The sequence below is a fragment of the Electrophorus electricus genome, chromosome 8, assembly GCF_013358815.1.
Source record: "Electrophorus electricus isolate fEleEle1 chromosome 8, fEleEle1.pri, whole genome shotgun sequence".
Lineage (NCBI taxonomy): Eukaryota > Metazoa > Chordata > Actinopteri > Gymnotiformes > Gymnotidae > Electrophorus > Electrophorus electricus.
In genome coordinates this window covers 20,751,973-20,773,853 of record NC_049542.1, presented here as the reverse complement: position 1 = coordinate 20,773,853, position 21,881 = coordinate 20,751,973, and the positions used below count along the sequence as shown (strand labels likewise).

The 21,881-nt window shown below is 37.4% G+C and overlaps 1 protein-coding gene across 1 annotated transcript; it reads left to right on the top strand.

The window, feature by feature from the left end:
• Positions 1-374: 374 nt before the first annotated feature.
• On the top strand, positions 375-17,741 carry hpcal4 (hippocalcin like 4). Its single transcript, XM_027006366.2, has 4 exons — positions 375-493; positions 16,805-16,980; positions 17,206-17,421; positions 17,544-17,741. Exons 2-4 carry the CDS (start codon positions 16,819-16,821, stop codon positions 17,739-17,741), a joined length of 576 nt encoding a protein of 191 aa, XP_026862167.1. The 5' UTR covers positions 375-493; positions 16,805-16,818.
• The last annotated feature ends 4,140 nt before the right edge of the window (positions 17,742-21,881 follow it).

Below are 21,881 nucleotides of genomic sequence, written 5' to 3'. Positions count from 1 at the left end.
TAGGAGGATCTAAAACCCAACCGGAGGTGGACGTAAATCATCATTTCCATGCCTCTTTTACAAGTAACATTCACGTGGCGACCAGCTCGTGGATGTGAGATTTTCGACTGTGAACAGAAATGTTCCGATGCAAGTAAACAACTGGATACGGTTACAACTGTTGACGGACTGTGCACAAGGGACGGACTGTTAGATGCTCACTACAACGAGCCTCGTTTGACTGACAGTTCAGACCAACGAACTGTAGTCGAAGGAGATGTAGACATTCGCTCTTTCCCTGAATGTTATCCAATCCGAGCACGCATCAGGCGGTCCTTACGCAAATGTGGTGGCAAGGGAGACGCGAGCGCTCCATTCATTGTCGCCGGGCGAGGCAAGCAGCAAGTTCGTAACAGTGAACCGTGATTCTCTGCGAAGTACTGTTCCCGCATTTAGTCGTTAAGCGGATAAGTGAAATACACTAAAGACCGTTTACCTCACCAGAAATACTTGGGTGAGTCATCCATACCTCTGCTTGCAGTTGTCCTAGCTTTTTACGTCTGTATTTCTTCTCTTGGGTTCTTGAAAGCTGTAATCACTGTTAAACAATAATCAAAACATCAAAGTAAATGGAAAACGGGTATACTTTATAACGGAACATTTTTATTCTCTTAAATGAGTCGTGCCATTTTCTACCGTTTTTCTTCGATCACTTTTCCAAAAAAGAACGCGTGCGACATCGCAGTTGCAGTTATGTCATTTGTTGGCAATAAACCTGCTTAGATCCGTCGAGATATAAATCAGTAGATCAATGCGTAAGTCTGCAGACTCTAATTTAGCGTTTTTAAACGAACTGATCATAAGGGTACAATTGCAAAGTATTTGGTGTTTCTTTTGAGATTGAGTACAATTAATGAAGAATGCGCTTGCATTATTGTATTTTAGGGGGGTTGCAAGCTTTAGATAAAAACAACACAGAAGCAGCTATAATTTATCGTATCGATAAAGTTTTGCAAAAATAAATGTGTAAAGCGCATACTGCCTCACTGGCTCAGCAGTCGGTGTGCGTCAATGTTGTGTCTGCGCTTCTCTGCGCAAGTATGCGTTTACTTTCATCATGCGTGCGAATATGGGAGCATACGTGTTTTCTAGCTGTGTACTTTTCTGCTTTCTTCGCCAAAGTGGAAACATTACTTTTGACCACTTTATGTGGGTCTGAGTGCAAATAAATCCAGAAACATTTCTATACCACTTTGCAGGGCACTGGTGTGTACTACATCCGTGCCAGTGACTTACTTGGATGTCTCCAGGCAGGGCTGTCGCAATACAATACAGTTTGCTACATTGAAGTATTGACATCTGAAGCTGGTGAGAAATGCCAGGATCCTGGTTCATATTGAGACAAAGTATAAGCTCTGCTTGAAGTACAAAGGCAGCAAATCAATCTCTCTCTCTCTCTCTCTCTCGCTCTCTCTCTCTCTCTCTCTCTCTCTCTCTCTCTCTCTCTCTCTCTCTCTCACACACACTCTCTCTCACACACACACACACACACACACACACACACACACACACACACACACACACACACATACACACACAAAACCCTAAGAACTTGGTTTACTACAATTTTTATGGAAAGATGCTAAAGTACTGAATCAGCACTTTACTTTTTTTTTTTTGTTCAAGGACAAGTGCATCATAACACTATTAACTGTTTCAAAGTTATGTAAAGGTGTTTGTTTAAAAGTCTGCAAGAATCCAACCTCTGGTGTCTTTTAGCATATTTATATAACAAGCATTTTAGATGACTTATGTGACTAGGAAAGTGATCTTATTTGAGAAGCAGTAAATATGTTCAGACAAGAATGGAGAATGGGCTTTTCTATGGGGTGAAAAATAAAGCTTTTTTAGCCACATAGAACAGCAGCCAAGGACACAGTTCATTCAGAGTATAGAACAGAAGGATGCCTAAATCTCCAAAAGATAACTTAATCTGTCTAATTGGAAATATAAGAACCCGTGTAGCAAATTGTGTAAATAGTTTTGAGAATATGTGCAGAACAGGTAGGCTTGGGTCAGGTAGGTGGGGTCAAGTACGCAGAGGTCAGATTTTGCTTTTTACATTTAGGAAAATATTTAAAGTCGAGCCCTAGCATTTTAGCAGCATTTTAACCCAGTACAGAGAAAAACAAAAAGAATGAACGTAACTATGTTTGGTTCTTATTCATTAATTAAGTTACCAGCATATGTCAAAATTGTATTTTCTTTCAATTTAGTTGTTGCCATTTCTCAACTGCTAGCTAGGTCTCCCCTATTTCATAACAGCTAACAGTCCAGGAGGGTGAGGACTATTATTTAGTTCTTCTGTGCTGCTTCTAACAATGTGAATTGTGGCTTATGCCTTTTTCAGTTGCCACACACATATTGTCATAGAGTGTTGACCAATTCGATAGCTCTTGTATTTGGTATATCTTATTCAGTCAATTTGTCTTATTCATAGATTTATTACACATGATTTGACTGAGCGATGTCAATATATATATATATATATATATATATATATATATATATATATATATATATATATATATATATATATATATATATAATATAAATTTAAAACTTCAAAAACAAAAATGTTAAATTTCAGCACTGCAGACATTACACAACTCAGCTGATGCGGAGATGGTCTCAGTCAGTCCTGTGTTAATGCTTGCATTCAAAACATTGTGTGATCTGCTCACTGTTTCCCTGCATTTAATTGTGGAAATATGCCTCCCAAAAAAACAGATGGTACCCAAAAAGTACAGTAAATGTTATGGTAATGCTCAACAGTGAAAAAGCAAGTAATGTGTTTGATTTCAGTGATAAAGTAAAGATCCTGGATTTGCTGAAAGATTTGTTTGAATAATTTTTGAGTACTGAAATATGCATGCATGCTGATCATTTGGAACCATATACCTGCAAATAAGGTGGGCCTACTATATTCTGTATGATCTTATATTCTGACAGATGTTTGTGATTGGATAATATGGCACTAATCTAGAGGAAGAAAACTAAGGGCCTTGTTCCCACTGCGAGAGCAGGGCCAATTATATTGTCTTGGACTCTTGATCAGGGACTGCTTATGTTGCTGGAATTTTAGATCTTACACCAGAAGCTGTGGAAGCAGTTTACAACATTTTTATTTCACACATTCTTAAACATAGAATATTGAATTCTTTATCTACAAAGCAAACTTTCGATCATTATAATAAGCAGACATAATTCTTCTTCAAATCCCTACTCCACAGAATGAGATTCCTTCAAGATATGTCCTTTTTATTTTATGACCCCTATTTTAAACAAATTAGAGGAAACTTCCTTGATGTGAGATGAAGAAGGCAGTTTTGGAGCATATTTCCAAACAATATGTCCCATCTCAGCCTTGGCATGATGTACAGGTCATATGCAGGCATCTTACTGGTTATAGTGGATCATCCACTTTCATGTGACCAACACACAGCAATGTCCCGCCCCAAATCAACTCTCCTCCATTTTTTGTCCCAGACAAAAGCAGCAGGTGTTCCGGAACCTGCTGATTGATCACCCACATGCTCTGTTTCTCATGAAGATAGATGGCACATTCAAAATGACTGAGCTCAAAAAGGTGCGGACAGTCATTGGCTCTTCAGCAGGACTAATCAGATGGCTTCGGGGGACATTGGTGCATAACGGAAAAAATGAAGCCATGTGTGAATATGAAAATGAGTGAGGGACGGTTTTGTTTTTTCTTTCCTCTGATGGGAGCCTGTTGGTATTGTTGTTGTTTTGTTTTTTTTTCTCGTCTAATGGGAACCAGAGAGCCCACACCCACTGCCTTATTCTGTTGCCTGTTGAATGTGAATGAGCGGTGAGCGGGGTGTCATAATGCTGTGAAATACATTTAGCAGCTGGAGTCATTTCATGGTGCCCCAAGTTATGTTTGGACATTGATTGCAAATTATTCCATGCTATTTCCCAACTTGTTATGGTACACGGATCTGACAAAATCAGAAAAACAAAAGATCACATGACTACTACCAAGGAGTAGGACTGACTATGCCATGCCAAACATATGGCTGCCATGACTTTCAGCTGATGTGTTGGTTTGGTCTTGGTAATGAACAAGGTTGTATTTTCATAGTCTCCTTCTATTAAGCAATAGCATATTGATCTTAACAGAAACTGCTTTAATATATAGAGAGATTATATTATTATCTACATAAATGGGTTGTTTCCTTTTTTTGAAATAATACAAATAACCATCTTATCCTTTCAGATGGGTATTGCCCTAGCATTCTTGAGTAAGTGGCTCAACCTGCAGTTGTTCTTTGTGGACTTTAGTAATTCTTTGTGCAAAAGGGTCAGCTAAATGACTATGTTTAATACAAAGGTCAGCTCTTTGCCAGACCTAGAAGGGACCTTGATTCAAATGCAGTACATTGCTACTATCACATATTGGACTGCACACCAAATGTTGACTAAGTCATAATTACACTACCAAAGCCCATGAGTCTAAACTTTCTTCTAGAACTCTCTTTAGGCATCAGGTGCAAGCTAGCTGTTGACTGCGAGGTAACGAAATCACTGCTGTGTCACCCAGTGTTGATTTTTTTTGTTTGTTTCATAGAAGACTCTTGAGGAGCGTAGTGTAGTGTAACTCTAAAGCATGTTTATGTAGTTGCACTTTGCTGTTTAGCTAGCTAGATCATCCACTATCAGATATTTTCTATAATGCTTGATGCTTTTGTCTCGTTGTCATACACCATGTTTAGTAACCAGTTTTCCTCATTACACTCTGTCCCCTGGGTTGAGATGGGGCTTCATTGCCAGTTGTCCCCCTTGGGGGAACTAGGCTGTTTTGATACAAGTTCCCTTATGCCATCTTTATTTTGCCAGGATATCCTCATGAGCAGCTGTGGTGTATATTGTTTTTTTTTCTGTACCTGTGAGATGCTGAGAAAATAAGATGGTATAGTTTTTGAATGATGAAAAGAGCAGGAAAAAAATATTTAAACTCAGGGGACTGGAAAACTCAGGCCCAGAAGCTGTGGTTTAGCAAGCTCCCCAAAATATGTTTTATTAAATGTTTATTATAAACTGCCACACAAGCCAGAGCATTGCATTAACAGGAAGAAAAATATTGCTATAGAAATCTTATTTGTTTCACTTCTGAGGGTGTCATTTAAAATGATGCAATGGGGCCTGGTCAAACTACCAAGTTTTGTGTGTTGTGTATATTTTCGGCATTTAGCTGACACTTTTTTCTAAAGTGACTTACAGTTATGACTGAATACAACTTGAGCAATTGAGGGTTAAGGTTCTTTCTCAGAGGCCCAACACTGGCAAGTTGGTGGTGAGGCTTGAACTGGAAACCTTCTGATTACATGTACCTTAACCACTGACCTACAGTGAATAAATGTATTCATTTTAGGCAGTGTTTCACACTTTGGATATATGGCTATGAGTCATTTTGCTGCAGCAGGTCTTTATGAAGTTGGGTTAAAAGCATAAGGGCACTGCTTATAGTGTTCTGCTGAAGTAATTTGTTTGTTATTGCCCTATTCCTCATATGGGACCTGAAACAGCAACGTGCTTTCTGACTACTGTTACCGACTTGACTGTTACCTTTGAGCCATATGTTGTGCATGTGCATGTGTGTGCATGTGTGTGTATTGGTTTGTTTGCTTGAGGGTTTCTTGAGTGTCTGGCCTTGGCAGAAAGATTACAAAATTTAAGAGCATTATTGAGTTAACTGAAACTTAGTTCTTTTACTGAGGCCATTTCTTCTGTTTAGAAACCTGTTTTGTATTAGCTGTACCTCACCCAGACACTATACAAAGCTTTTCCATTGGAGGAGGGTGATGTCTGATAGTCATGGATTTTCCCCTATGCTTTTAGATAAGCATGGTTGACCTTTAGCTTGCATACCTCCAAACAGCTGCATTATTTATGGCCACTATTGGTTGTTGTGCCACATTAGCCAGTAGAGAATTTTATGACTCATGAGCTACTGGAGAATTTCATGGCTCACCTGTAATTTAAGATCCATGAGAAAGAAAGTGGCTCAGAGTTGGAGAATCTTTGGCTTTGATGTACTGCATTAACTTGGGGTGTGATTCAATGTGTAGTGATTGTTTTTTTCCTTTGTTTGTTTGTTTTTGTCTTGCTACTGTTTTTTCTGACATTCTGACAGACAAAATTATATAATTTTAGCTCTGAGCCAACCTCAAGTCTTCTCTGTGCAGAAACTGTTATTCTGAGCAATGTATGTGTGTGTGTGTATATATATATATATATATATATATATATATATATATATATATATATATATATATATATATATAGAGAGAGAGAGAGAGAGAGAGAGAGAGAGAGAGAGAGAGAGAGAGAGAGAGAGAGAGAGAGAGAGAGAGAGAGAGAGATGGGACTTTTAAGTAATTTTCAATATTAAATTACATTTAATTGTCATGATCAGTCCCTCCTAGGTTCCATGTTTTTCCTGTCTTTTGTTTTTTAGCTCCGTTCCTTAGTTTTGTTTTCTCCACTCCTTGTTTGATTGCTTGCACCTGTCCCTCTTCTCTACCTCTGTTTCTTGTATTTAAACCCTGTCTTGATCCCTGTATTTTTGCTGTTCATTTGAATGGTTGTATGTTTATTTTGTATGGTTGTGATGGTTTGTACTCCATGTTTCCTAGCGTCTTGTTTTAGCCTGCTTCCCCTGTTTGCCTTTGTGTACTCTTGTGTTTGTTTAGTCATGTATCCGCGACACTCCATGTTGGATTTTTGACCCTGAACCGTTATAATGACTCTGATTTTGGATTTGCCTATAATAAATCTCGCTCTTCTCTGCACATGCGTCCACCTCCTTACCGCTCAAGGTTACAGAATGAACAGCCAAAACACAGGCATCAGGACAAGGTTTAAATACAAGAAGGGACAGGTGCAAGCAATCAAACGAGGGGTGGAGAAAACGAAACTAAGGAACGGAACTAAAAAACACAAATGACAGGGAAAACACAGAACATGGAACCTGGGAGGGACTGATCACGACATTAATTACATGTCAGTATCACTTCTGTGTTGCCAATACTCAAGATAAGTGAGGATAAACTTTTTTAAGATTTATAATTCACTCACTTGAATTTAGCTGGAAGATGAAAAACTGGCACAATTTTTTAAATTAACACTCTCATTAATATATTATATTAATATATCACTGGTAAGAAAAATGGCTAATATTTTTCATTTTTTCTGTACCCAACCATTTCTCCTAGGCTCTTCCTTGTATCCTGTTACTTTGAGATGCCTACGTTATTTCATATGAAGTAGCTATTAGGAAAATATGGTGCTCAAGTCTTTTTTATATCCTCAAGCTATCAATCCTCAAGGCTGTTTAGGAGCAGTAATAAAGAAATGTTTTGTTTTCATGTACTTATCTGTGCCTGGCCTTCCAATTGCTGTTCATTTCACTAAATATTTGTTAAAAATTAAAGTCAATAAAAAGCAAATAAAAGGTTGCAATTAAAGTGTTTTATTTTATGATTTTAGTTTATTTTAAATAATTATATTCTGAAATATTGATGATATTTGTAAGGAAATTAGGAAATCTCAGTTTCCTTGGTGAAACTATAATATTTGAATGTGATATCTCAGAAATGTTTCAGAGACTTTGGTAAGAAAATTAAGTAATATTTTTAAAAATTATTTCTTAAATGCTGGTAAGATTGAGCTGGTGTCAGCATGGTGAGATGAACATTAAGTCTTTAAAAAGAACTTCTGTTAGATGTTGCTTTCCCATGAAGGGGTTGATGGTAAATGACCCTGAAGTGTAATACCCGGAAAAGTGCTCAAACAGAAACATCCTTTGATAAATCTTAACTTTTACCTCTTGTTCATGCCTAGCTTTCTTTTCTGGGTCATTGTTATTTACTTTCAAACATGAACTAGGCAAATTATTAGCTAAGCAATTTAACTTGGTATGTTTGGAAGAGCTTTGACTTGGCTAACAAGCTGCCAGCCTTTACATTCTTGTTTATCAATCACAAGAGAACATGTGTTTGTACTTTCGGGATCAGAGGAAGACAATAATGCAAGAAATAGCCAGCAACTGCTTCTATACAGCATCACTGTCAAAACCAGAAAAAAAACCTTTACATGTTATGACAATGCTAGCTAGGTCAAAGAAAAGAACACTGGGAAGGCTATGCTTTGCCAGGGAAGTGCATCAAGTGTGCCCCTTTTCAATGATTACCATACCGTGTTTTGTGATATTCCATTATTGAAATATTTGCATGCATGGAAATGATGCAACTGGGGGTAAGTTTTGAATTTCCTAAACCAGCCTAGCATTTACTCTTCATTAGCATGATATGAGGCACCATTATAATGGTTGAAGGAGCCAATAAGACTGTGTGTAGACACTATGACACAGTCACATTGACAGCTACTTGGTCTGTTGCCAAGACAACTAATTATTGTATGATGTACATGTCCTCAGCTTTATTGAAATGCATTGATTATGATTATGCTTTTTAAACAGACTTAGTTTTTCACCAGTCAGGACATGTGGAGTGGTGTATGAAATGAGTGCTAATTGCCCACATGCATGTACATGAATGTACCTAGATTATACAACAATGAAAATGTATAAAACAGAATCCATTCTCCCAGTGGTGATTTTAGAAGTGTTAGTGTCCCCCTCCTGCCCTGCCTTTTTATTTGGGTGTTATTCTCATTCATGTATGCCAAAAGAGGTGGGATTTTAGGTTTGTGTTGTGTGTTTTGAATGTCTGATTTTTACTTACTGCACCTGAAAGGTCCTTAGTGAACAGGGTTCCAGCACCTCTTGCATGTGAATAGCATCTGTTCTTCTTACATTTTGCACAGTGTGACTCCCTTAAAACACAGTGGCCCTTAATGCACTGTGCCATGACTAAGGAACACTGTGGGACTTCCTTTTAGGCTCATATACTTACCGCAATAGCACAAAAAAAGTACTGAGTTCAACATTTCCTTCTCTAAGATGGTGTTTTCAGAACCAGCAGGAGGTCATTTCATAACAGACCCCAGACTGTGTCATCTTGACTTTTATTTTTCAGTCACCTACAATGGCCACCCAATGTCCGCCCCTTTAATTGAATCTTTTTAAAATTCCTCTCTCTCTCATGCTCTTGTTCTCTGTTGTTTTGAGTGGTGGAATAAATCCACTGCAATTTCCCAGAGTTCTCACTTCCCATGTTATTCATTAACATTTAAAAGGAATACTCACAAGATTGACATTGCTGGAATGTCAAAGACATCATGGCATCTGCATGGAAAGCTATGGTCTATCAATCCAGCTGGGTGACATGAAGAATCACAGCAGTACTAGAGAAAGAGGTCAGGTTGTCCTCAGACCTTGTTTTTCTAGCACTGTGTCTTCGGTAGTGAGGACAGCTTTTAGAAATAGTTTTCAGCATGCAGAAAGGGATTATTCCACAATATACAACAGATGAAAAACAATAGGTATATCTCTGGTTATGTTTGTAACAATAGAAAACCATTCTGGAATCATTTTTATAGGTAATATTCAGAATTAGTACACAAAGTCATACCTGTAGAGTTTTTCTCAGGATTGCCTAACTGTCTTCTGAAGTTGTACCCTCCTGCAGACTACTCTTGTCTAATACACCTGCCCGATATTCTGATGCTGTTGAAATCCCTAATTAGCTGGATTTGGTATGTTGGACTGTAGCTGGAATCAAGGATAAGAATGATAAGTCCCGGTGTTACTGATCCACCTATCTCCATATTGACTCTACACAGATACTGTGAGGTTATACCATAGGAATGTACTGTAGATGATAGGTGTCTGGAGAAAAGGATGTACTTTAGCTTTCTGGTCGATCACCTTGAAGAGCCCTTCACTGTGGTTTCACCTTGTCTGACTCACTTGTTACCCAGAATCCTCTAGTACTCTTGGATTTCTGCCACTTTGAACAGAATTCAGGCTCACTGGCAGATAATTATCACTTCTGTGCCAGCCTTTGGAAATTACAAAATGAATGCACCATTTCTTTCTTCTTTGCATTTCTCATTAAACACATTTCCCTCCCAGGTGTCTAATTTCTACATGCCTGCCATAATCTGACAAAGAGACTTCTTGCAATTATTGGTAAGTGGCATTGTCATCTCACGCAGTAAATGAACATGGAGCTGACTCTCTGGCTGAATAAAGAACTTGTATTGCCAACAGTTAGCACCCAGAAGATGGTTATTTTTGTCATGAACACACACAGTTATTTTTCCTTTTATAAATCTCATGACTAAATTCAGAGCATAATTATTTTTGTGCTTTCATTTTTGCTTTCAAATTGTGTTTCTTATCTATTCATATGGGCCCTCACACCCTGCTTTCCTGAGTGCAGCAGTGTAGCTGGAGGCTCACTTTCCCCATGATAGTAATAATTACAATATTCTGAAACTGAATCTAAGCCATCCCTGGCAGTGTCTTAAATCTTAACTGGTGTCTCTAACACTGGCTTCTATGTCTGACAGTCAGTTTGTTGGAACTCTCAGCCCTGATCTCTCTGATCTAACAATATACAGATTCATACAAGGACTCATATGAAATTACAGATTATTCCAAAGAGAACTGGGAGCATGTATAAGAATCATAACTTTTCTCACAACCTGTATGAATGAACTGGTGTTACGCATACAATTTGTTCATGAGGTCAGGTCAAGTATGGTTCCTTCATTAGATATGAACTGCTCAGCATGGGTGGCTGAGATGGATGGCTTTAGATCATTTGAAATCAAAAACTGAATAGCGCTTTCACATACTCCTTGGAAAATGTATGAATGGTTAGAGTATGAAGTGCAGTTTCAGATTCTACATGAAGATTCTTTGTCTGCCAGAAGGTAGGTGTTCTTAACGGAAATGAATTAATAGTGTTCCTAACTGAATATTGGATCCAAAAAGGTCAAATGGAAAGAGGTAGAAGAAAATGCAAGCCCAAATAAGTGTTATATTATGCTTTCTGTGTTAGTTAAGACTATATGCATGAACAAGACAGTAAATTCTGTATAGTTTGAATTGCAATATTCCTGTTCTCAATATTTCAGTACCTCCACTGAACATTTTGAACCATAGTTAAACAAATAAAAAGTATATCCTAAATTAGCAATTCAAAATTAACTATTAGTAACCCCCATTATATCTTAAAAATTGCAAGCTTGCCCATGGTTCACCAGAGGTGGGCAGTTGCTAACAGCATTCAGATGGCTTTGCATTTTTTTTTAATGTTTTCAAAACATCATACATTTACATATTCTCAAGTACAGGCTTTCCAAGGGTACCTGCTATCTATGAATTTGCCTTTTACCCAGTTACATTTTAATCATCATTCACATTCACAACATTTACATTATAGATTCACATTCACAACATTTACATTATAGTTACTAATTTCTTTCTGTGTTTAATTTCATTCTGTTCTATTGATGACAACACCTGGACTATGTTTACATTTACATTTACAGCATTTGGCAGACACTCTTATCCTCTTATGCTCTTATCCACTCTTATACTCTTAAAATTGCTTTGTCATTTACTGATAGAATATATCCTATCCAGTACAGTAGGTTAGAGTTCAAGATACCAATGAAGTAGAATGCTGTTGAAATACAGGGATCAATGCTGATGCCTAGAAGTGCAAAACACACCAGCTCTATAACAAACAACAGTAAGTGCAATAAACAATACCCTACAATAAGTACTAGAGTTTCAGATACTCAACATAGGTACAGGATCTGTGGTCATTTAAATATTTCACAAATAGATGGGTCTTCAGTCTGCATTTGAAGGCTGCGGCCAGGACATCTGGACAGAGAAGAGTCTCAATGCTTGTCTTTCATGAGACTTGAAGCATGATGTTTCAAACTGATCCATACTTGAGGTTCAAAGTACTCGAGGTACGGATCGGGCCAATGAAGTGAACGCAGCAGCGAAGTGACATGTGAACTTTAGAAGATTGAAGACCAGTCATGCTGCTGCTTTCTGGACAAGTTGTAGAGGTCTAATGGCTCTTAGATGAAGACCAGCAAGTAGTGAGTTGCTGTAGTCTAGCATTGAGCTTACAAGAGACTACACATGCACCTGGGCAGCTTCCTGCCAGAGAAATGGCCGAATCCTTCATATTTCACAAAGGAGAAATCTGCAAGACATGGTCAGATTTGAAACGTGAGTTGAGAATGACAACTGGTTGTACAAAGTTATGCCCAAGCTATGATCAGCTTCAGACGGAGATACCAGGGAGTTCTGGAAAGAAACTGTGAGGTCATGGTAAGGGCTGGGATATACAGAAGCTTGGGTTTACTGGGGTTGAGCTTCAAGTGCTGGGATGACATCCATGATGTCAGTCAAACATGCTGAGATACATCTGGAAACCTGTATGTCAGAGGGTGGGAAAGAAATAATTATCTGGGTGTCGTCAGCATAGCAGTGGTAGGAGAATGAGTATACAAAGAAAAGAGAAGGCCTAATACTGAGCCCTGAGGGACCATGATGGAGAGTGCATGGATTGGATGTGGGTCTTCTCCATGCTACCTGGTTAGTAGCCAGACTGATTTGGATCATGGAGCTGGTTCTGTGTGAGAAAAATAAATAATTGACTGTAAACTGCTCATTCAAGAACTTTTGAGAAGAAAGAGATACCAGTCTGTAATTGGTTAGTTTGGAGCTGTCGAGTGTGGCCTTCTTTAATATTGGACTATTTTGATGTAGTTCATACCTCTTAATTTGGAAGTCCATAATTTTGTGTTCAGCCACATGTATCTCAAAAAAAGACAGTAAAATTAATAGCCACACTTCTATCTTACAATTGTTTTTTTATGCTCTAGGGAAAGTATTAATTTTACCATTATACTGTTACCATACTAAAACAATAGATATCTATAAAAATACTTATTGACGGGTATTTGATGATAAAATCTGATGTGAAATGTAAATCTCTCTCTTTATGTCAGTGCAATGTTTTCTGAGTTTTGTGCTTTAGTCAGTTTATGTGAGGCAATTATAGAGGCATGTCATGAGTATTAAGTGAATTATTGAACTTGAATAATGTATAATTACATGCAGTTATTAAAAAAAGTGTCAACAGAATTCATTAATGCAGTATATGATTGACTTTAGTTTCAGAGATAATTGCTGATTATTTACACTTCTTGATATCACAACTCTTATATATTGACATTCTCACAATAATTCAATACTCTCAGATTTACAAATAGCTAAATTAATCTAATATTTATTAGTGACCATGCTCCTGTCTCTTTAAACATAAATAATCAGTTTCATAAACCATGAACTAGGTGGTGTTTTAGTACATCTTTTAGTACATAGGACATAATTCATGGAAATGACCAACTCCTAATATCACACAAACACTGTTGTGGGAAATGACAAAAGCTGTCATAAAGGCAAGATAATCATATATTCATTATTTAAAAGAAGTTTAAATAACACAACAAAAAATTACACTCTTAGAACAAAAATGTGGAAATGAGACTACGATAGATTAAGTTAAATTAGATATAAACTTGAAATGAATTATATTATAAATAAAATTATTTTGAATAGAGCAATACATTTGGCAAATACTTCACAAACCAATTTAACAATAAGAAAAAGCCATGGTTCCAGCAATAAAGAATTCTGCAGGGTTAACATTATCACAAGAAATTAACTCATCACAAGATATTAACACATTTCAGTCTTTTTATAGTAAATAATACTCTGCTAGATATGTACCTGATCCAGTTGTTTCGAAAATTGGATACAATGCTTGATCACATGTGTAGAGCATGCCTGAGGAAGACTGCTGTTTAAAGATTTATTAGTAGGGCAGTGCAAGACTGTTTACTTGTGAATTAAAGATTACATTCTTGCCATATGTACAGTAAAGCATTGATGTCAAATATTCAAGTATTACAATATTGATGTTGTTTTAGAAATGTTCTTGACCTAAATTTCATGAGATGTTTTAGGAGTAGCTGATTATGCAGATTAAAATTAGTTCTGCACGGTGTTGTGGCTTCATCCCTAACATTGTGTAAGTACTGAGCAGCAATAACATATGACTAAGGCTACTGCTCATTAAATATGGTGCAGGCTGTTATTAACCAAATAATTTTTCAAAAGTAACATATTACTGAATAAATAAAATCATGCAGGTTCACATTTACTTTATATGGATGTGTTTAAACAGGAGTGTTTTCAGTGCATTACAATATGAAATAATATAGAAAATCACTGAAGGAGAAATACATTACATATACAAGAATACAGTTTACAATGTATAGAGCTTTGTGTTCTGATTCTTTGAGTATATGGGTATAGGTGCAATGATGGACTAATCCTGTTCTATTCTGATGGTGAGAGCATTCACTCATTTTCATTAGTTTAATTAACTAATACCCAAGAGCGGTGGCAAGAGTTCTTTCACTAAAAGTTACTGAAACTTTATGCATTCATAACAAATATCATGAAGCTCATGTCATTAACCTCAAGCTTCACTAACTGCTTACGTCTTCAGTTAGACCACCCTGGCTTCAGTCAGCCAATCAGAATGATATGTAGAGAAACAGGAACTGACAGAGCTCAGATAATTCCAAAAAGGTCAAAGAGAGGGAGTGGCAGTGAGTGTGACAAGGAGGAGGGAGACAAATGCTCACCTCTGATTAGTCACCGTGATCACACCTAAATGGACTCCTGTCAGAAGAAGAGAAAAACTCCATGGGCGGCTGGTCTCCAGAGCAAGCCTCTGATGAACTTGTCTGCATAACCATTAGTGCATTCAGCCATTAGAGGTCCTCGTCAAGTATTAAGACCTATTAAATATTTAATCAACTTTAATAAGCTGAGAGTCCAGGTAATGATTAATTAGATCAGCACCTCATTTTTCATGTGCAGCAAAATAACCATTTTTAAAGCTCAGAGTAATTTGAAGTTACCAAATATATCTCTTGCTCTTATTAGGGCAGACATGTTATATGCCATGTTAGAAAGTATGATGTCACTGCAAAGACTTTTAAACACAAGTTACACTTCTAATGTGGTGTCTAAAGTAGGGCTTTAATGAATCATAGAATTCAAAGTTTGATTTAACACAGTATTAACGTATCACAATTGGATGCATTTTTCAATTATTTATCAAAATACTCAATATTCTAAACAATATTTGACACTTTGAAATGAAACAATAGAGTTTTTCCTTGAGAAATAAATGAACAAAATTAAAAAGCAGTTTTTGATGTAGAATGTATGGAGGCTAATGATGGCTGTTATGTATTAGGTAGGATTAAACCACAAAATATCAAAGTGCAGCAATGCAGCTGCATATTATGATGTCTAAGCATAGGGCTGGGTCATCTGCTTTCTGCCATCAGAGGCTAATCCAAGGTAATTGGGGCAATTAGCCACTCCTGTCCTCTTGGCTACTTAAGAGCAGCTCACAAGCTCATTGTTCAATCTTCTGGCAAAAGACAAAGGTGGTATTTTGGGTAGAGACCTCAAGAGCTGCCTCATTTTTTTTTTCTCTCTCACCCCTCAAACATCTCCTAAAAGCCTCAAGTCATGGTTCAAGTCCCCTTTTGAGTTTGCTTAAGCCCTCCATAGAGTTCCCAGACCTTGAAATCACTCTGGCTTTCTCCTTTACTCCCTTTCTCTCCATAGACTGCCTTCCCTTATATTTGGGCAAGCAAAGCTTTGGTCAATTTGAGTTTTCTTTTTTCTCTATAGCATGTCTGCTCACTTTCCCCCAACAGCCTCAGTTCTTCCTTAGATTCCAATCTTTAGATTGCCTCTTTGGTTTGCTGGTAATGCACTGGCATGGCAAACCTGACAAAAGCAGTTCTAACCTACCTTATGTTTTTGGGTTTTCTTTGTGAAGGAGTTCCAGCAGTAGTTACCCAGGTGCAATTAGCACTAGTTCCTGGTTAGATCTGGTATATACATACATTCCTAGCTCCCTTGCTTTGGTAGTTCACCCAGTGTGCCCTGGCTTTTTATACTTGTAGACTCCTGTTTGGTTACCTTATGTTGAGCACCCCATTACTCTCACAGGGGTTTACCAGTGTCACAGTGCTAAACAAGAATGCATTGGTGCATTCTATTTTCATGTATTTATTTATGCATGTAATCAATATAAAAGAACAGGAAGATGACATTAGGATGAAGGAAAAGACTGTACTTGGCTTTGGTTCAGTGAACTAGGACTTTCTCGTGACGTCAAGTGAAATATTTGATCCTAGCTTGATATTTAAGGCTAAAAGACTTTAACTTACTTATACTTGTAAAATCATGAAATCATGATGTGTTGACACTGCTGATTTATAATCATAAACTTAAAAAGAGCACCTAATAAACTGCTCACTGAATATAGGTACATGCTTGGTGTTTCTAATAAAGTGTATAGAAAATACATATTGGGCGGTAAGGTCAGTACCCTCTTCTAGAATGTTTCCAGGAGACTACACTGGACATTTAGAGTGATGTCTCATAGGGTATTGATAATCTGAAGCAGTCACAATTCAAAGACAATAGGGATGTGTGCAGTCTGAATGTATAGTGGCATTTAAGCCATGACTAACAAAAAAGAACGTCAGGCTGAAAACAAAAATTTCACATTGTCTCTGGAATTATTTTTCCATAACTAAACTAAACTAACAGCATCGTGTTCATCGTGTTGACTTTTGTCCTTCCTTAGGCCCTAAACGCTTACTTTAACTATAGTCTATGGCTGTCTTTTTGTGTCTATAGAGAGGTCACTAAAAATGGGAAAACATAACAGCAAGCTTGCTCCAGAAGTTTTGGATGACCTGACCAAGAACACAGAGTTTAACGAAGCAGAGCTGAAGCAGTGGTATAAGGGCTTCCTGAAGGACTGTCCCACTGGCATCCTCAACTTGGAAGAGTTCCAACAGCTCTATGTCAAGGTAAAAACAAAGGTTCTACAGGCATTAGGGACACTAGATGCACACATGAGCAGTGCTTTATAGCTTATTACAAAAATTGTTTATCAGCACCATGGAATGTGCACTTTCTGAACCTAATTAAGAATCAGAAGGAATTCCAGGAAAGAAATTCTACATCACGTTACACCAGCTGAGTCTGGTGGAACATTAAAGGAAGTTGACTGCCATCTCTGTTGGCTGTTACAGTTCTTCCCCTATGGTGATGCCTCCAAATTTGCTCAGCATGCCTTCCGCACCTTTGACAAGAACGGTGATGGTACAATTGACTTCAGGGAGTTTATCTGTGCCCTGTCCATCACCTCCAGAGGAAGTTTTGAGCAGAAACTCAACTGGGCCTTCAATATGTATGACCTGGATGGAGATGGCAAGATTACACGCATGGAGATGCTTGAGATTATAGAGGTGAGACCTCTGTTATGCTGTTTAATATGATCAGGAGGCCCTTTACCTTCATCCTGTTTTTCCTCCGCTTTCACACTCTTCAACTTGTCCTTTTACCCCTCCTGCTTTGCTATGGCTCACAGGCAATCTATAAAATGGTTGGAACGGTGATTATGATGCGCATGAATGAAGATGGCTTGACACCCCAGCAGCGTGTAGACAAGATCTTCAGCAAGATGGACAAAGACCACAATGATGAGATTACGCTGGAGGAGTTCAAAGAGGCGGCCAAAAGTGACCCTTCAATCGTCTTGCTATTGCAGTGTGACATGCAGAAGTAGAGGAGGAGGGGGTGAGTGAGAGGGGGAGGGATCTATAGGGTGTGGGTGGAACAACTAATAGTGACTTTTAGAGACAAGTAGGTTAGCATGATCTAGCATATAACAAGATGTACATAAAGTAAAATGTGAGAGTTAAAAATATTCTCAGATGATGACAGATACATAGCAACAGACATAGCTGGGAATAACAGAAGGGGAGACTGAGTGAACACACCAGAGTGATGAAAGCCATTTTCCCTATAGTCTTTTGTCAGCTGGTTAAATGTACTGTTTATCAGACAGTAGTGGCAAGCTGCTGCAGCTGCTTCCTAGGCCCAAATCCAAAGAGAAAATGCATTAAACAGTCAGAGCTAATAAGAGAATGCAGTTTAACATGGGACACTTAGGATTCTTAGAACTTTTATAGAAAACAGTAAATAACGTAAAACTGTGTCGATACATTTCTGCAAAAAGAAAGTATTCTCAAGGTCTCCTTATTGTTCTGTGTTCACTGAATCTAAGTTGCAAACAGGCAAAATGCTTTTCTAGGCATATTTGGATAAAAAATAAATCACCAAACTGAAATACATGTTTATCAGGTTATGGACATTACTACCATTACTGTTTTCCTATTGGCTAAACTCCATGGATACAGAAAGGTCAGTGTTGTTGGATGGATGGATTTTAGACATGCTGCAATAACCTAATATTCAATGTTTGAGACTGATGCTATCACAAATCATGGCCTTCATCAGCTGATCTGGTTATAAAAAAGATTTGCCTGACATATGTCAGGCATATCAAGTCACTCTCACATAGGAATGAAAGCTAGTGGTAAAAGAATGCATTGTATTTGCTAGAGTGAACTCTAAGAACATATGTACATGAAGATATAAGATATTCACATTAATATATTATGTAAATGTTTCTCTAGTATTGCTTCCATATTACAGCACAGTTGTATTTGTGTTAAAACACAAAACTATACTATATATAGATATTGGTCTATCTCTGCGAGTTTGAAAGAGTCTAGAGTGACACTGTACTTTCTATGGGATTATTTTTTTTTTTTGCATAATTAAATGTGCAAAAATGCATGTATACATACTCTGTTTTTTTTTTTTGTTTGTTTGTTTGTTTGTGTGTGTGTGTGTGTGTGTGTGTGTGTGTGTGTGTGTGTGTGTGTGTGTGTGTGTGTGTGCAAGTGCAAGTGCAAGGGTGGAAGAGAATGAACATGTGTGGGAAAATAAATGTCATCAGTCTTTAACTATTCTTTTCATTGTAGAAGCTGTTCACACCAACACTGGGAGTATTAAATTGCTGTTAGCTGATGTAGCATTCACATTTCTCACTTGTTTTCTAACAAGAGTTATAATTCTCCAAATCACATCATATTTCTCATCTGCCTCAGTGTACAAGCTGTGCAAGTATCATATAAGATTAAGTGTATTAATATATTGTCAAAATGTCTTGCTTTTCTTTCTGGTGTAGTGAATGTAAACACATATGTAAGTCATAAGCCGCAATATTTATGCCGCAGTACTTATGAGAACATTGTTGCACTAGGTGTAAGGGCAAGTACATATTGTATCATACTGCCACCCAGTGGAAATCTCAGCAGGCCAGCTACCTTAGACCAAGTTTCCAAATGAAAGGGGTGAAGTCCAAAATGCTAATAGTGAAAGACTGTTCTCACCACTCTTACTTGCAACCATGATATACCAGACAGTAAGCTGACTTAAGTGCTGCACTCAATGAGCTCTTGTACAATCAACAAATGTGAATATATTGAATATTCCTTGTGAGTTCCATAGACTTCTGGGCCATTTTCCTGGACACAGATGAGATCTAGTGTTGGATGGAAAAGACCATGTCTGTGGTGTGTTTTAGTCTTTTATTTGGATTCACCACTGTCTGGAGACCTACATCACAGCTTTTTTAAGAGTGGCCTAGTTTAGTAGGTGGTTATAATTCTTAAGGATCACCAGTTTCATGTTTCTAGATGTCACAACACATCATATGATGTTACAGCTGTAGTAGTAAGTGATTTCTCAGTGGAACTTATAATGTTGCGGCTACTTCACATAGTTAGGATCTACTGGATTTTATAATCACATTTTTTGCAGCAATGTTGGTTTAGCACTTTTTAACAGCCCTGTTTACCTAAGCTTGGTTTCAGTGCACAGGTTTCAATTTTCTAAATTTCCAGAATAGTTCCTTGAGTATATAATTCCCTCAATTCACAAATCGTAATGCAAAATAATGATGATAAAATGTTGTAAACATACCCACACACTTAACTATGAGTGTCATTGTGCAGTGTGAGTTACTCCTTCCTGAGGATACCACATAATGACAAGTGTTGTGCTTAAGCCCACACATTTGTGAAGGTAGGACCTTTGTCTACTGGCATAGAGTAATGCCTGCATAGAGTATTGGATGACTGGGTGCTAGGTAATTCTGTTTGAAGACTTGATGTGCAAAAAGAAATGAGTGTAGGAAAAATCTATGGAAAATGGCCCTGTTAAGAAAGGTTTACACCTAATGTGGGAACCAAAGAGACTATGACATGTCTGTTAGTGGCACTGGCATAAATGTCAGTTCAAATTTCTTGATTCAGCCTACTTTTCATTTTCACCTTAAAATACAAAAGAAATGCCATTTATTTCAGTAGGAAATGTAAGAGATAATTATTCCCTGTCATTTCTGTAAAATAATACTTTGATCAAATGTAATAATAATAATGAACATAGGATTCATTATACATTGTATATTAGAATTTCAGAAACTGAATTCCATGACCTTTGCATTAATAGCATTGCTTAGAAAATCCTGCAATATAATCTATACCAGGATTCAAAACTTAAAAGGGAATAATAATTGTGACCTGTTGTGAAATACACTCTTAATAATTCATTCATGTACTATGTGTTCTGTATGTCTGTTTTATTTTTATGTCACATTTTATTTTTCAATATTGTAATTGTAAAGCTCTTTGAACAAAGATGTGTTATTTTTGGTACATAGAAATTAAACTTGTGGATGTCTACTAAATTGTTGAGAAAGTGCAACCTTTTTTAAACTCTGTTCAACCAAATGTATGGACACAGCTATCAATAATATAACAGCTGAGTGTGCTATATCTATCCATTACAGATTAATCTCTTTCTTTCTCTCTCTCTCTCTCTCTCTCTCTCTCTCTCTCTCTCTCTCTCTCTCTCTCACACACACACACACACACACCTAAACATAACATACTTTTGCACAAACCTGCACAGTAAGAGTCACACAGAGGTGATGATGTCTTGATGAATGCTGTTGTCATGGCAGCATAGCTATTGCTGGGATACATCCTGTAGTCTGAGGATGTGTGCCTTCTCCTAGAAATGCATATATACCCACACTTGCCTCCCACCTCAAGGACACACACACACACACACACACACACACACACACACACACACACACACACACACACACACACACACACACACACACACTCTCTCACTCATGCAGGAGCATGTTCTCTCCCAAGGTAGACATATACACAAACAGGTGAACCCACTATCCCCAAGAGAACACACTAATGTTTAACACATTCTACCCAGGGACACACACGCACGCACGTACGCAGGCACACACACAGGTTAACTCTTTTGCCCAGGGATAAACACCAGCAATGTAACATACTCTTTTTATGCTTGCCACTTGGAATTTACTTGGAAATTCGAGATTAACAACCATTCGATTACTAAGCAATGACATTTTTTCTATCCTTTCTTAGTCACACCTTCGGTATTTTTATCCATTTCCAATTCATACCTTTTATATGAAGGTTTGTATTTGTAACAAATAGAATAATTATATGCATTCCTTACTCCAAAACTGTAGTCACGTACTTGCTTTGTATGAATTTTTAATATATTCTCTTAATCTTCATGAAAGAGATTCCATACACTTTAATTCTTAGTTTGGTAAAGTATTTTCATTTTCAGTATCATAGACATTGTATAGTGATTTATTTCATCCTATATTTTAAAGTGCTGACCCATGTTTGTGCCCACAGCCTACTGTGTATGCGTGTATGTGTTCAGTACCATGGATGGGTAAAATGCAGATACTCAGTATCCTCATAGGGGTTAATAAATTACCTCTTTCCTA

Bases quoted from the DNA above. Each gene is read 5' to 3' on its own strand.
- hpcal4 (XM_027006366.2), top strand. From the start codon at position 16,819: ATGGGAAAACATAACAGCAAGCTTGCTCCAGAAGTTTTGGATGACCTG. The intron at 16,981-17,205 runs GTAAAAACAAAG...TGGCTGTTACAG, and splicing joins TCCAACAGCTCTATGTCAAG to TTCTTCCCCTATGGTGATGC. The intron at 17,422-17,543 runs GTGAGACCTCTG...TATGGCTCACAG, and splicing joins AGATGCTTGAGATTATAGAG to GCAATCTATAAAATGGTTGG.